Here is a 15,787-nt window from a genome sequence, read left to right on the forward strand (position 1 = left end):
AGTCCTGGGTCCAGGTCTTCCCCTTGAGAATGTTCGGGGGTCCAGACCGTACCAGCACTGGTTTTATAAGGCAAGAGTTTCAGGGATTAAAGTGAAGGATGGGAAGGACCATGGGGCTTGGAGGAAGCAGGAAGGGCTCTGTGAGGGTGCCAACAGCATGAGCTGAGTCAGGAGAATGAGTGAAAGTCTCCAGAGGCCTGTGGATGAGGGTGGGAGCTTGGCTGGGAAAGAGGGAATCAAGAGAGCTGAGGTTGACTATCAGCTCACCCCCAACGTCCCTGCCAGTTGAGGTGGTCAGATAGGAAGAGGTGAAAGATGTGTCTATTCTATATGCCTAGGGACCCAACCATATCCACTCACACCCTCCATCACCTCCCACCATAATTCCTGGTCTTGGAGTCCTCCCCACAATTGAAAAGTGACCTAAACCATCACAATGTCAGGGGTCTGTGCTGGGGGTTTCTTCCCCAGATTCATAGCTGGTTCCTCCTCACAGAACCCCCCTCTGAGGACCTGGAGAGCCTGCACCCCGGGGCCCTGCTCTTTCGAGCTGCTGGGCACCCTCCATCCCTTCCCACCATGGCTGACGCCCTTGCCCATGGAGCCGATGTCAACTGGGTCAACGGGGGTCAGGAGAATGCCACACCGCTGATCCAGGCCACAGCTGCTGTGAGAGTCTTGGTGACCTCCCTACAACACCTTTAGTCTCCTCCTCTCTTCCCTCTCCTGACCTTGGTTCCAGCTCTTAACCTTCTCCCCAGCCCCTAGGGAGTGATAACCAGTAGAGCCAGATTGCTAAGAGGGTGAGATTTGGAGGCAGAGAAACCTGGGTTTGGATCCAGACCCTCACCACTTAGAGCTGTGAACCTCCTTGTGCCTCAGTTTCCTCATCTGTAAAATAGGGATAACGTGCCTCATTAGGTTGTACTATGGATATAATACATGTAAAGAGCCAGAACAGAGGGACTTCCCTGGTGTTGGTCCAGTGGTTAAGATTCCGTGCTTCCAAGGCAGGGGCTGCGGGTTCAGTCCCTTATTGGAGAACAGATCCCACGTGTCCCGTGATGCGGCCAATAAATAAAGCTTAAAAAAAAAAAAAAGCAGAGCCTGCCACCCCATACCACTGAACTGACCCGACTCCAAAAATATCTTTTGTCTCTAATTTGCCACGTTCTCTCCCCACTCTCTATTTCTCCATGCAGAATTCTCTTCTGGCCTGTGAGTTTCTCCTCCAGAATGGGGCAAACGTGAACCAGTGGACAACCGAGGCCGGGGCCCGCTCCACCACGCAACCATTCTTGGCCACACAGGGTAGGGACAACAGGGATGATGGCCTCGGGAGGAAGGCTCCAGACAGGGTGAGGGGCCGGCTGAACTTGGCTATCTTGTCCAGGTTAGCCTGCCTGTTTCTGAAACGGGGGGCCGATCTGGGAGTTCGAGACTCTGAAGGCAGAGACCCCCTGACCATCGCCGTGGAAACAGCCAACGCTGACATCGTCACTCTGTGAGGGTGCCTGGGGAGGCTGGGCTCGCGCTTGCACTATCCACTTGGGCGGGGCTCACGCCAGACCCCAGCTTGCCAGGCGGGGCCTGGGGAGGGGCGGGGCCAGCTCCTGGACCGGACTGAGAAAGGCTCCTCCAGGTGTTGACTGAGGCTTGGAGTAGGAAGGGGAGAGGACAGGATAAACTCACCTTCCTTGGTGGATTTATTCTGAGAGAGGCATCATTCATTAACGTTGTCAGGCATCTTTAAAGTACTAGACCCTGGGGAAACAGGTGAATGAAACAACCCAGCTCAAAGGATGGGAAGGTGGGGGTGGGGGTGGGGTGAGAATGTCATTCATTCCTTAATTCTCTCCCACTTCAGGCTACGATTGGCAAAAATGAGGGAGGCCGATGCGGCCCAGGGCCAGGCTGGTAAAGTACACCTCCCCTCCACCCTGCACAACATTGTTAACTGTGGGCTTCTGGCCCCTGGTGACCTGTCCCCAACTCCCTGTCCTCAGCTTCATTGATTAATTACATTATTTATTCAACAAATACGTATTGGGCGCATCCTACGCTCCAGGTCCTTAAAACAAAGCAAATAGGCGAGGGCGCTGCCCTGACAGCACAGACATCTCCTCCACCCACATTGGAAGCGCGTGCTCTTACCAGGCCGGGCTGTCCCTATTGTGCTATTCGTGCTAGGACCCAGCCTCTCATCCCTTACTCCCTCCCCTCAGGAGATGAGACATATCTTGACATCTTCCGTGATTTCTCTCTCATGGCATCCGACGACCCGGAGAAGCTGAGCCGGCGTAGTCATGACCTCCACACGCTTTGATCCCAGGCCTTCAAGGGCTTGCACCCCCATCCCTTCCCTCCCCACCGCCCACTCTTTCCATTAAAGCCTTTGTGCTTTGCTCTTCAAAGTTCATTTATTGGCCACCCCCTTCCGGCTGGGGCTGGTGAGATATAGGGCACTGCGACTCCTGGGGTGCAAGAGCGATTGGGAGTTTTCGAACTGGAGTCACTGGAGGGGCAACTCCTGGGAGTGAGGGGGAGCTTTGGCCTCTAGGGCGGGGGCTCGCGGGCTCAGGCGACGTGGCCAGACCCGTCCGGCCAGGCAGAGGCCGCTTGCGTGGCGTGGGTTGGGTCTAGCCTGGGGGGGGGGGGGGGGCGGCTGGCATCCGGCAGGGATGGCGAGGCTGGCTCAGGCCACCCTGGCCCGGAGGCATCCCTGGAATGTGGATGCTCAGCACCCGCCCCCTCGGGAATTCCCCGCTGGAGCGACAGAAAAAGAACAGGTCCCCAACCCCTGACGGCCGGCCCTCAGTTTCTTGAGTGGCGGGATAGGAGATGCCGGCGTCCACTGAATTGTAGACGTGAGGTCGGGCACACCCGGGGGGCCGTGGGGCCGTCGCGGGTACATCCGGAATGACGTGACTGAGTCACCCTCCGGACCCCACCCCCGCTAGCTTGCGCTGGTTCAGCCTGTCCGCCCCGTCTCTCCGGTTCGCCACTCGGCTTCCACCAACACCCCTAGCAGCGCTCGGTCGGCGGGGGCGGGGGCGAGGGGCGGGGCGCCCAGGGGGCGGGGCTGCCTCTTAAAGGGCCCCCGGCCGCTGCCCTTAGGCCACTTCCTGGGGGCGGAGAGGACTTAAGCGGTTGCAGCGAAACCGGAGGAAGGCGTCGGCGCCCGGGTCCCTAGACTCCCGGCTGCTTCCATCGGAGTCCTCGGACACTCTCAGCTTGTACTGAACGTGCATCTGCGGTCCCCAGCCGATACAGAGGCACCCCCAGCCATCGGCTCCGGTAAGCCTCGCCTCCATCTTCTGGGACCCGCGCCGGAGTCAGGCAAGGCAAGGCCTCAAACTGGTCCCCGGAGCCCTGCGTGGACTTGCCCACGGTGACAGCGATCTGCCCGGGAAGCTGGACCCTTAAGAGTCGGCCTTGTGCTCGCCACCGTCACCTGCTGGTTGGATTCTGGAAAGCCACTGTCTGAAGACCACAGAAAGGAATCGCTGACCACCCAGAATCGGATCTCTATCTCCCGTACCTCTCTGACTTCCCTCTGCTCTTTTCATCCGTTCTCTCGACTTTTCCGGCATCTCTGTGCCCAGAAATCATCTCCCACCACCAAGGCAGCTAGGGTGAGCCCCAAATCTTGCTGCCTTGTACTCCAACCTGTGCCTCCCACTCAGAGACAGTCTGAACCTTACCACCCAGTTCTGCACACATCCAGGAAGTTCTGCCTTTTCTTCTCTTTCGGTGTCTTCTATACTCCTCAAAATTTCTCCTCCTCCTGTGCCCTCTTCGCCCCCCTCCTTCGGGGGCCCCGTGACCCTGAATGTCGGGGGCACGCTATATTCCACCACGTTGGAGACCTTGACTCGATTCCCAGACTCCATGTTGGGGGCCATGTTTAGGGCTGGTACCCCCATGACCCCCAACCTCAATCCCCAGGGAGGTGGCCACTACTTCATCGATCGAGATGGCAAGGCCTTCCGGCACATCCTCAATTTCCTCCGGCTGGGCCGCCTAGACCTGCCCCTTGGATATGGGGAGACAGCACTTCTGAGGGCAGAGGCTGACTTTTACCAGATCCGACCCCTCCTGGATGCCCTGCGGGAACTGGAGGCCTCTCGGGGGACCCCGGCTCCCACAGCTGCCCTGCTCCACGCAGACGTAGATAGCAGCCCCCGCCTGGTGCACTTCTCTGCTCGTCGAGGCCCACACCATTATGAGCTGAGTTCTGTCCAGGTGGACACCTTCCGGGCCAATCTCTTCTGCACCGATCCTGAATGTCTGGGTGCCCTGCGGGCCCGATTTGGTGTGACCAATGAGGACAGGGCAGAGGGAGGACCACACTTCCATCTGGAATGGGCCCCCCGCCCCAAAGAACTCCCTGAAGTGGAGTACCGCAGACTAGGGCTGCAGCCACTGTGGACCGGGGCACCAGGAGAGCCACGGGAGGTGGTGGGCACACCCAGCTTCCTGGAGGAGGTGCTGCGGGTGGCTCTGGAACACGGCTTCCGTCTCGACTCTGTCTTCCCTGACCCTGAAGACCTGCTCAACTCCCGATCTCTACGCTTTGTTCGGCACTAGGAACTGAGACCTGGGAATGCTGCCCTCACTTTGACTTCATGGGGGGTGGGGGAGAGAAAGAACGGGTCAGTAAAGGGGTTGAAGATTCTCTTGAGGCCTTTTCCTAGCTCTACTCCGGGAGCTGTGAGAGTCAGAGGCCCCACTGCACCTGACTGGAGAGCCCAAGTATGGACAGGAATCCCCACACTGGAGAGAGCGCACCAAGAGCCCACGAGATCACTGGGTCTGAACCAGAGCTGATCCTGGGAGGGCTGGGGAGGCTTCCCTGGCTGGTCCTCCCTGAGTCTGGGGACCTTTGGTGTTTCCTTGCTTGGAGCTCAGTATTCAGAGTCTGGAAAAGCAGGTATGCGTCTCTGTCCAGGCTCAACTTAGCAGGACTGTGAAAGGACGGTGAGGTCTGAGGGAAAGAAGTTTGGATTGCTCTAATGAGGTCTCCTGGACTGTGACTTCTCCTGGAGATGGTGGCCTCGCCTGGCCTGACAGATGAGAGGTCAGAACACTGAAATATGGGAAGGGAGGTTCTTTGCTGTGTCCTAAGCCACCACTGAGGGACACAGGGAGGGCTACGCCCTACCTTAGGTTGGCATAAGGGAGCTAGGAGAAACCCCATTAACTGTGGGGCTGGAGCATCCCTCTGGAGACCCAGGTGGTTTTTTGTTTTTGTTTTTTTGATCCAGGTGTTTTAAAGAATCCCATGTTGAAGGTGGGGCTGGCTACAGGAAGGAGCGGGGCATCTTCTTGGGTCCTGGCCTTCCTTCCTTCATGTGTACGTGCCTGTCAGCAAGTGGCTCTGACTGATGCGTGGATCCCTGCATCCTGGCTCTCAGCCATGTTGCTGGAGGTGGCGTCTGTGTGCTGGTCTTTCTGTGGCCTCTGCATGTCCAGGCCTGTTAGGGGTTGCCCAGCAACTGTTTTGGTACCAGGTGTGTCTGTGGTATGGGTGTGAGTAGACTGACAATTAGTTTAATCACAAGGGGTGTGTGTGCACATGTGCTTCACACATCCACGTAGGCAGGAGAGGACTGCTGAGCTTTGAGTCACTAGGATCTTCTAATGAGAGGTAAGAGAAGTCACTGGGCTTAGCTAGGCCTTGGAGGCCTGTATAGAACTCTCTGTTGCTACGGCAACCATGAGCCTGTTGCTAGGAGATAGTTGGGGAAGGCCCAAGGCTGCTCAGGGCAAAGAGATGAACAGAACAGTCTGAGAGAGTGGGGGAGGATGTGGACAGGGATGGGTTTCTGGGTCCTTGGGGGTACGGGATACTCACAAACAACTTCTTCACTGGGGAGTCACTATTTATCACTGGTCGTGATTTACAGGAATAAAAATAAAATTGCTTTTGGAATCACCAACTCATGAAGGCTGCTGAGGGCTAGGTTGGGGGTATAGCAGCAGCCCTGCTTTCTCTACCCATCTCCCAATAGAAGAATCTTCTTCCAGTCCCGAATTCACTGGGCCCCAAGTTTACCCCAGCCAGAGATGGGGTAGTGTCACTGTGCTAGAATGCTCTAGAACCTCCAGACAAAGGGTTGGAACCAGGATCACAGAGCATTCCAGTGCCTTTCCAGCCTAGGTGGGGCCAGCCCTCTCTCCAGCACCCCCAGCAGGCCTCATGTGGACACTGGCATTAGGTGGCATCTTCCTGGCAGCCGTTGAGGCCTGTGTCTTCTGCCGTTTCCCAGACCGTGAGTTGTCGGGCCGCCTGGCTCGGCTTTGCAGCCAGATGGAGGTCCAGTGGAAGGACTGTGAGGTCTCCTGGACATTCTCGGCTTTTGCCTTAGGTAAAACCAGACATCCAGGGATGGGCCTAGCAACACTCACCCCTGTGCCCCAAGGGGCCTGCAAGTGGCCTCCCAGCTCTGCCTCTCAGCCATCTCCTCAGTCCACAGCCCTCTCTGGACACACTTTCTGCTCCCTCTGGGAGAGCTTCTTCAGACTCTGGGAAAGGGCCCAGAACCTCCTTCCAGGTCAATGAGGGAATCACACAATCCTTACCCATCTCCACAGATGATGCGTCCTTGAACAAAATCACAGAGAAGACTCACAGAGTCCTGAGAGTCATGGGTGAAGTCAAGGGGGAAGGCACAACCTAGGGGCTTGTAAGGCACAACCAAGGAGGGGGCTGGGGAGGAGGGGTAGGGAAGGGTGGAGGGCAGATGGAGACAGGAGAGAGTGATGGGGTGGTGCTGGGTGAAGGGGTGGAGGTCAACCAGCCCTGCTGAGGCCCTGGGCACTCTAGCTGCTCTCTGCCTCCCCAGAGATCAAAGGGTCTCTCTACTCACTCCCTTCGTATTGGCAATGGCTTCAGAAGACCAAGCTCCGGGAGTACAACAGAGAAGGTACAGATGTGGACCAAGGGGTGCCTAGGTCCTTGGGCAAAGGGGTGTGTGGCTGAGCTCATCCGCCCCCACCCTGCCTTGTCTTTCATTTCAGCTCTCTGCCCTCCCGCCTGCCGTAAGTAGGAAAGGGAAGGGGTATCGAGAGCCAGGGGCTTGGGGCACCTGAGGAGAGCTATCACGGAGGGGTGGAAGCATGGAGCAGAGGCTTCCCGCAGCACTGCTGGTCCTACTGTCTCCTGCAGGGGGCAGCACCATCCTGTACAACTGTTCCACCTGCCAGGGCTTCGAGGTGTACTGTTGGCCCCGAAAGCGCTGCTTCCCAGGTCCTTACTCCCTACCTCTGCCTCACCCCCACCCAGATCTCTGAGCTCTGAGGCTCCCCCACCATCGAGGGGTGTGGCCCCCGGGATCACTCACTGCCTCCTGTGTCCCCTGTAGGAAGTCACGATCTTTGGGAAGCTCGGATCCTGCTCCTCTTTGTGTGCGGAACTGCCCTGCTCCTGGGTGTTCCGAGCCTCGTGGTGGAGTGAGTTGGGGGATCAGGGCAGGAGACAACCTCACCACCTCCCACCAGTACCCCCTTATCCTTCCTCCTGCCCTCGCGGCCCTTCCCTCCTCCATTCCCAGGCCTCCCACCCTCTGATTTCCCTTAGGTACAACTACTTCCAAGCAAAAAGTTGACTTGTGAAAACGAGGACAGAGCCTAGCCTCCAGTTCTAAGGAGCTTGTGTGCCCACAACGTCCACTTCTCTCTTGGGGTTGGGGGTGGGGTGGGGAGGGGGGTGGACAGCCAGACCCTTAATTCCAGCCCCAAGTGGTTCAATCTTCCAGACCCTGATACTCAGACATACCCCATAGTCCCAGTGTCAGATGGTCTCCTGGGACCCAGGCACCCACAGCTAGAAAGCTCCTCCCCTTCATCCTTCAACCAATCAGATGGGGGCAGTCCCTGTGCCAGGAAAATATCTACAGAAGGAAAGAATCCCCTCTGCTCACCACCACTCCCACACCCCCTTCTGCCTGTTCCCGGAAAACGTGGGGGCTGCCAGGCCCCAGAAACTCCTCTTGGCCCTCCTGTGACTGATTGGGAATCCGGGAATGAGTGTTCTGGAAAAGTCCCTCCCCCTAGAGTGACACCACATCAGTCAGCCTGCTGGCATGCTCCCCTTCCATTTAACATTGTGAAGCCTCCCACAGAGAGGGGCCTCCCTCCTGCCAGGCCCAACTAAACGTGCTGTCAAATGGCCTCCAGCCTCTGCCTGGCCTCTGTCTGCAACCGGGGAGGGCAGGGGGAGAGGGAGGCTCATGTAGCACAGTGGTTCTCAACTTGGGGAGATGGGGATTTTGCACCAGAGGAGATGTTTTTGATTGTTTTGATGGCGGGGTGGGGTGGGGGGAATGTAGTACTGGCATCTAATTGTTACAGACCAGGGATGCTGGTAAACATCTGAAAATGCATGGAAATGTTCTCCAGGACAAAGAATGATCCAGTCTGAACAGTCAGCAGTATGTGGTTGAGAAACCCTGGTGTCTGATCCCTTGGTTATCAGTTTGGATTTGGGGGATGGGAGATGGGACATGAAAAGAAAGGCCTGTCTCCAACTATAAGTCACAGTCCAAGGGCCTAGACCTGGGAGGGATCCTTGCCTTCACACAGCCCCATGGTTTTCAAACTGGATACTGAAGTTCAACCTGGAACTGGAAGCTCCCAGTTCTCAACAAGCTGCGTGTGTCCATGCTAAGTCACTTCAGTCATGTCCAACTCTGTGACCCTATGGACTGTAGCCCACCAGGCTCTTCTGTCCATGGGAGTCTCCAGGCAAGAATACTGGGGTGGGTTACCATGCCCTCTTCCAGGGGATCTTCCCTACCGAGGGATGGAACCTGCGTCTCTTATGCCTCCTGCATTGGCAGGTAGGTTCTTTACCACTAGCGCCACGTGGGAGATCACATGTAGAGTCATCTGGTCATCTTAAAGAAACTACCTGTTGCTGGGTCTTGTCTCCAGAGATTCGGAGTTTAGTGGTCTCATATGGGGCCTCAGTTAATCTAATTTACAGCCAGCCAGGGTTAGAACCACTGTTGGGGGAATCTGTAAAGGTGCTGGGGATAGAGAGAAAGGAGTAATTTATCCTCTCTGGAGAAACACCTTCCATTTTGTTTTACACATTCTAGTCCAATGCTTTCATTTTACACCGAAAAATGGAACCCAGAAATCATATGGCATGCCCAAGCTCATACAACAATTGAAACATTCACTCATTTGATAAATACTAAGTGATTGCTAGCCAGGCACCGGACAACGCTGCCGCCCACACTGGGGTGAGAAGTGCCCTGCTGATACCCCAGCCACAGCAGCTCTCCTTTGTCTCCTGGAGCTGTCTCAAGTCCCCCAAGAATGTGCCCTCTTTCCAGGCTCAGCATTTTAGAGCTGTCGTCCTTCTCACACCCAACATGCAGTGGGTCAACAGTTTTGCCCATCTCTGAAGGACCTCGCTCCTCTCTGCCCCTCCTCCTGCTCTATGGGGCCCAGCCCCCTCTGGAACCCTCTTTCTCCCTGTAGAGCCCAGTATCCCAAATATGCATCTGACTCTGCTCACTCCCCTAAAGCCCACTGTGCACGCTTAGCGGCCACAATGGTCTTTTTTTTTTTTTTTAATATTTACATTATTTTCCTGGCTGTGTTCGATCTTAATTGTGGGGTGGGGGCTCTCTAGTTATCATGCATGGGCTTAACTGGCCTGCTGCTTGTGGGATCTTAGTCCCCCGACCAGGGCTCGAACCTGTGCCCCCTGCATTGGAAGGCAGATTCTTAACCACTGGCCCACCAGGGAAGTCCCCACACTGGTCTTCTTAAAACTCCACATCATTCGACCCTCCTGTCCAGCATCAAATGATGCTTGAAATCTTGGGCTCTGGAGTTGGGCTGCCTGGTTTCAAATCCTGGCTCTGGCACTTACCAAACCTTGGGAAAGTTATTTTTCTGTTCCTGTTTCCTCATGTTTTAAATGCGGATCATGTATTTCTTTGATTCTTTGGCCTTTTTTCCTTCTATCTACATTTTAACATCTCTGAAGAACCCATTTTAAATTGAAGACATGTCATAGCATAATGGTATATATTACAATTGAAAATATCTTAAATTTAGTGCAAAGGCACTTTCCTTACAGAATGACTGTGAGGTCCAAATCAGTTCATATAAAATGCTTGGGACTTTGCCCAACATGTAATGGTCCCTCATTAAGTATTAGCCATTATAATCTCTTACTTAAAACCTTCCCTAGCTTGTCTTTGCCTATAGAATATAGAGTTGACCCGCAGCTCCCCTCGCTTTCTTTAGTCCTCAGGCCAGAACTGTCCAGACACAGAGCTGGAATCCCACTTGAATGCCCCACAGGCATCTCAGACTCCACATGTCCACCTTTCTAGACCTATCTTCCTCTCACTCCTGGGATTTCTCAGGTTAATGGTATGGCCAACAGTGTCACAGTCATCCTCCTCTCCTCATGCCATGCACCCACTTCTTACCAGTAAGTGGTCTACCTCGGTAGGTAATGCATCTTGGAATCTGACCCCCTGGTGTCCCCTGGGGCTTCACCTCAGCTCTGCCCACCCCACAGCCACCCTGAATCACTTCTAATTGCCCAAATACTGTTACCTCATATCTCCTTCCTTTGCCCAGGCTTGTTCTTCTATCTGGAAAGACTTTCTCCTTTGGCTCAGATATCCCCTCTTCTGAGAAAGCTTCTCTGAGCCCCCGAGGCTAAGTGGAGTGAGTCTGCTCCAGGCTTCTCTTGTGTGGCACCTGTTTACCTTGGGTGGTGGTGTTTCTTTACACATCTTCCCACTGTACCACACACTACTCTCTAAAGCCACTGCTTAAGGTTCTGGGTCTGTTTCCTCAGAACTTGGCACATGGTAGATGCCAGGAAGTGTCACTGATGACTCCAGCACCTTCTCTGAACCCTTGTGATATGTCTTCCACGGGTAAGCCCTTCATGAACACTTCACACAGGAGGCTGGTGGAGTTAGTGTTTGTTTTGGGCACATGAGGCCAACCTACCAGAGTGTGGCCTGTCAAGGCAGGGATGGTTTTTCAGAGCCCCTCACCAATCAGGAGGCTGCTGTGGGTGTGGCAGTTTTAAATAATGGCCCCATATTTAATTTAATTTAAACAATGGCTCCCCTCTGACATGCTGCCTACCTAGAGGTAAGTACTATGTATCATTCCCTTGAACCTGAGTTCCATGACTAGCTGGCTCACTGAATGTGGCAGAAGTGACACTGAGCCACTTTCTGAACCCAGGCCTTAAGAATCTGTCACATTCTGCCTCTTGGGACACTTACTCTGGAACTCAGTCATCATGCCATGAGGATGCCCAGCCTATTTTAAGGGTCTACATGGAGGGATTTGGCCAAAAGTCAGTATCTGCTGCCAGATGTATAAGTAACGCAGCCCTCTGCTCTCAGATCATCATCCCCAGACTGTCAGGTTTTCCACCCAAGGCCGCAGACAGTAGAGCAGAGATAAACCATTCCCACAGTGTCCTGTTGGAGTTCCAGACACAAAGTCCAGAGCATAATAAAACAGTTATTTAATGCCACTTGGTATTGTTACTCAACAATGGATAACAGGGATGGTGGGGCAGAAAGAAGAGCCTAGAACCTGGCACTAAAAGCCCTGGGTTGGGACTTTCCTTGGGGCTCAATGGTTAAGACTTGGTGCTTCTACTGCAGGGAACCTGGGTTCGATGATCCCTGGTCAGGGAACTAAGATACTGCATGCCACAGTGGTGTGGCCAAAAGTAATAACAAAATACAAAAAATAAAGAAAGGCCCTGGGTTGAGGATATGGCTGGCACTGCCACTTCCTGTTAATAGCTGTATATGTACATGAAAAACATCAGTTCACCAGCCTGAGCTTCAGTCTTCCTACCTGTAAGATGGAGTTAATGATGGTTAACAGGTATGGAGACTATGTGTCAGACTATGTGTTAGTTACCTATAGCTGTGTAACAAATTATTTTAAAACTCAATTGTCTGATACAATAAACCCTTATTTTCTCATGGTTTCTGTGAATCAGAAATTCAGAAGCAGCTAAAATGGGTGTTTCTGGCTCAGAGTTTCTGATGAGGATGGTGTCCAGATGTAGGTCAGGGCTGCAGACATCTAAGGGCTAGTGGATCAGCTTTCAAGATTCCAAGACGGCTCACTCGAATGGCTGGCTGGCTGGCGTTGGCCAATGGCAGAAGCCCTCAACTTCTCGACAAGTGGAGCTTCTCCATTGGGCTGCTTGACTGTCCTCAGGACACGGTGGCTGGCCTCCTCCAGAGTGAGTGATCCAAGAGAGGGAGGTGGAAGCCACACTGCCTTTCACTATCTAGCTTTGAAGTCACACACCATCCTCACAATATCCCATTGATTACACTCTTTGTGACCCCATGGACTGTAGCATGCCAGGCTCCCTGTCCATGGGATTCTCCAGGCAATAATACTGGAGTGGGTTGCCATTCCCTTCTCCAGGGATCTTCCTGACCCTTGGATCGAACTTGTGTCTCTTGCATCTCCTGCACTGGCAGGCAGGTTCTATACTACTGTACCACCCGGGAACCCCATTGATTACACAGATCATTGTGGAAAGGCATGACACTGTAATACCAGCTGGGGAGGTTCACTGGGAGCTGATTTGGAGACCGGCTACCACACACATGGGCACAGTTAATTCTTCAATAACCCCGCAAGGTAGATACTCCTAATAATCTCATCTTGAAGATGAGGAAACAGAGGTGTAAAAACAAGAAGTAACTTGCCCAGATTTATAGGATGGTAAGTGATCAAGCTGGGATCCAAACTCAGGTAGTCAGACTCCAGAAGTGAGCTCTCAGCTACTGGTTTAAAAAATAATAATAATTAATTAGGCTGCAATAGATCTTAGTTGCAGGACATGGGATATTTAGTTGCAGCATGCAAACTCTTCGTTTTGATATGTGGGATTTAGTTCCCTGACCAGGGATGGAACCCGAGCCCCCTGCATTGGGAGCTTAGAGTCTTAGCCACTGGACCACCTGGGATGTCCCAGAGCTACTGTTCTGTAAAGGCCCTCAGCTCCATTATGAGCCAGATGGAATACGGCAGATTTAAGACTGCTTCCACTTTGGAAAGAAAACCATCAGATAGATACAAAGTGGTGGGCTGGTGACTCCATTAACTAGTGAGGCAAATGTAAACTGGAAAAGAATGGGACCTCAGGGTCCTGGGAGATGGAGATGGGGTGACGGAACAAGAGGATGTTACTCAAGTGTCTGGGGAGAGCTAACTATGTGGGGCCAGGGAGTGTCACGTGGGGAGGGGGCAGGGGTGGGTTCATCAGGAGAACACCTATGGATTAAGTTTAGAAACTCCCATCCCCATCAATCCCACCAAAGGAGCTCCTGATGTTAAAAATCTCCTTTGCTTCACTCTATCCAGATAACTCTGTCTCGTCCATTTGTTCAACAAAGGTTACTGAGCACTTATCATATGAGTCAGACACCATACTGGGCATAGGGGACATAGCAATGCCCAGACAAGATAAAGTCATTTTCTACCTGGAACTTGGAATCTAGCAGGAGAGAGAGACAAGTTACTGGCAAATTCTATCAGAGCAATGAGTGCAATGAGAAGAAAGCGCAAGGATCTTAGGGTGTAGGGGAAGAGTCCAGACCAGATTAGGGGTAGGCTGTCTGCATTTAGCGAGGCCAGATTTGGAGAAGGGTGGGAAGACTTTCAAGAAGAGCGAATAGTTGTGCAAAGGCTCAGAGGGGAGAGAGAACCAGAATGTTGGGGGGCTTTCCTCTGCTGAGAGGTTGATGTGGTCAGGGAGAAGGGGAAAAGCTGGGTGATCTCAGGGATCAGGGCAGAAAGGGAGAAGGCAGAGGCACCAGGATGGTTCCTGCAGAAGGATGGGTCCTACCTGTCTGCCAAACCCAAGGTGGGGGAGGGGAGGTTGGCCACTGGGCCGCCCTCTCTGCTTGTCCTCCTGGTTCTCTGCCCTGTGGGGAAAGACTTGGCTCTGGTGGTGTGAATGTGCTCATCTTTCTCGGATGCAGAGCCTGCAGGGCCAGGCAGAGGTTGGGGAAAGACAGATGGAGAGGGTGGAGGGGGTGGGGCTCTGGGCCTCCAAGTTTAAGTGTTAGCAGGACGCCCCATCTCAGCTTGGAGGCGGGCCTCCCAAGGGGGGGTGAGAATTATCAGGCTCTGCTCCCCCACACCCCATCATCTTTATTGGCAAAGGTGGGGAGGAGAGCTTAACTCCAAAAATAAGAAACAAACAGGGATAAAGAGGCCTCTGATTTCCTGGGGTTTTTTCCAAGTCAAAGACAAAGGTGGGCGGAGCCTCTGCCTCTGGTTTCCTGCTGGAGCACAGAGAAACCAGGCCAAGAGTTCCGTCAGGAGCGCCCCCTCCTCAGTCTCCTCTCCATTCCACACCAAGGCCAGCGGCGCAGCCTCTCTCCCCTGAACCAATGGCCAGAGCCTCTTCCTTGGGTTCCCTCCTTTTTCTCTCTCACCTTTCCCCAGCCTCTTTATACCTCAGGTTGGTTCTGTCACTCCCCTGTTAAAACTTTTGAGGGGGTACCAAAGCCCTAAGGCCTGAGCTCCTGAGAGTGTTCTGCAAGGCCCTGCAGACTGAACCCAACCAGGTCAGGGATTGTGCCAGCTTGTTCACCTAGATCTCCAGAACCTGGCATAGTGAAAGCCTGCTGGAAGGATGATCTGACACCTAGTTTGGCTTCTGCCAGCCTCTCCGGCTGCATCGGCCTTCATATCCCACCATGTACCCCACATGTATGTATTCTTTCATTCAATACCCAGAGGACTTCCAGTGCACCCAGATCTGTGAGGACACTGGACATTCAGAGGAAAATCAGGTTTTACCTGATCTTTCCTGAAGATGCTCATGGAACTACTGTGTTTCCCATCAAGAAACTGGATAAGGGACTTCCCTGTTGGTCCGGTGGTTAAGAATCTGCTTGCCGATGGAGGGGACACAGGCTCAATCTCTGCACCAGGAAGATCCCACATGCCACAGGGTAACTAAGCCCACTGGCCACAACTACTGAGCCTGTGCTCTATAATTTGTGAAACTTAGAGCCCATGCTCCGCAACGAGAAGACACTGCAACGAGAAACCCAACCACCACAACTAGAGAGTAGCCCCCTCTCTCAGCAACTAGAAAAAGCCCTCCCACAGCAACAAAGACCCGGCACAGCTAAAAATAAAAAAATAAAAATTTGGGAAAAAAGAAAAACTCCAACCAAACAAAAAAATGTTGAGCGAAAGAAGCCAAATGCAAACAATAAACAGTGTGTGATTCCGTTGACCAAAAGGTCAAGAGCAGGCAGAAACCATCTCTGGGTTTTAGAAATCGGAATAGTACTTGTTGGGGAATTTCCTGGCGATCTAGCAGTCAGGACTCCATACTTTTCACCACCCAGGGCTCGGCAGTTAGACTGAGCAGACTTCTTCATAGACAATATGCACTGTACCTATTATAGGCCTACACTGTCCCAGGTACCTTAGGACACCTGACAGATCCAGCCCCTCCCGTGGGGAGCTAGTCCACAGCAAATCAGAGATGAGAGATGTGCAGGGAACAATCACATCTGTAATCTGCCCTGGTGGGAGGGCAAGAGAGCTGGCAAGAAAACCACAGGAGGAGAACTGTGAACTACGGTTTTCCCATCAATGCTGGAATTTTCCACATGTTTACCAAGATGAGGGGGCTTTGCCCTCCACAGGACTCTGGAGACTGCATCTGCTATGCTCACACATCTATCCCTGGGACAGAAAGACTCAGGCCAGATATCCTAAGACTGGT

At 53.3% G+C, this 15,787-nt stretch overlaps 3 protein-coding genes and 1 long non-coding RNA gene across 4 annotated transcripts in view; 3 read left to right on the forward strand and 1 right to left on the reverse strand.

Annotated features, from left to right (window-relative positions):
* The window catches only part of ACAP1 (ArfGAP with coiled-coil, ankyrin repeat and PH domains 1), a 12,260-nt gene extending 9,852 nt beyond the window's left edge, over positions 1 to 2,408 (forward strand). The window contains 6 exon segments of the mRNA XM_020913011.2: positions 497 to 669; positions 1,203 to 1,254; positions 1,257 to 1,311; positions 1,394 to 1,504; positions 1,868 to 1,917; positions 2,226 to 2,408. Of these exon segments, the coding sequence (XP_020768670.2) occupies positions 497 to 669; positions 1,203 to 1,254; positions 1,257 to 1,311; positions 1,394 to 1,504; positions 1,868 to 1,917; positions 2,226 to 2,326 (542 nt within the window). The 3' untranslated portion in view covers positions 2,327 to 2,408.
* The window catches only part of LOC139039069 (uncharacterized), a 14,775-nt gene continuing 1,382 nt past the window's right edge, over positions 2,395 to 15,787 (reverse strand). The window contains exon 2 of the long non-coding RNA XR_011492220.1: positions 2,395 to 3,483. This is a non-coding gene — a long non-coding RNA (uncharacterized lncRNA). The remainder of the gene's footprint in view (positions 3,484 to 15,787) is intronic.
* On the forward strand, positions 3,809 to 5,942 carry KCTD11 (potassium channel tetramerization domain containing 11). The gene has a single exon (XM_070478997.1). The coding sequence runs from the start codon at positions 3,892 to 3,894 to the stop codon at positions 4,588 to 4,590; it is 699 nt and encodes a 232-aa protein (XP_070335098.1). The 5' UTR covers positions 3,809 to 3,891; the 3' UTR covers positions 4,591 to 5,942.
* Positions 6,105 to 8,175, forward strand: TMEM95 (transmembrane protein 95). Its single transcript, XM_020913024.2, has 7 exons — positions 6,105 to 6,371; positions 6,598 to 6,654; positions 6,849 to 6,929; positions 7,024 to 7,044; positions 7,172 to 7,252; positions 7,368 to 7,455; positions 7,583 to 8,175. The coding sequence occupies exons 1-7, from the start codon at positions 6,203 to 6,205 to the stop codon at positions 7,608 to 7,610; spliced, it is 525 nt and encodes a 174-aa protein (XP_020768683.1). The 5' UTR covers positions 6,105 to 6,202; the 3' UTR covers positions 7,611 to 8,175.

The sequence above is a fragment of the Odocoileus virginianus genome, chromosome 17 (genome assembly GCF_023699985.2).
Source record: "Odocoileus virginianus isolate 20LAN1187 ecotype Illinois chromosome 17, Ovbor_1.2, whole genome shotgun sequence".
In the NCBI taxonomy this organism is placed as follows: domain Eukaryota; kingdom Metazoa; phylum Chordata; class Mammalia; order Artiodactyla; family Cervidae; genus Odocoileus; species Odocoileus virginianus.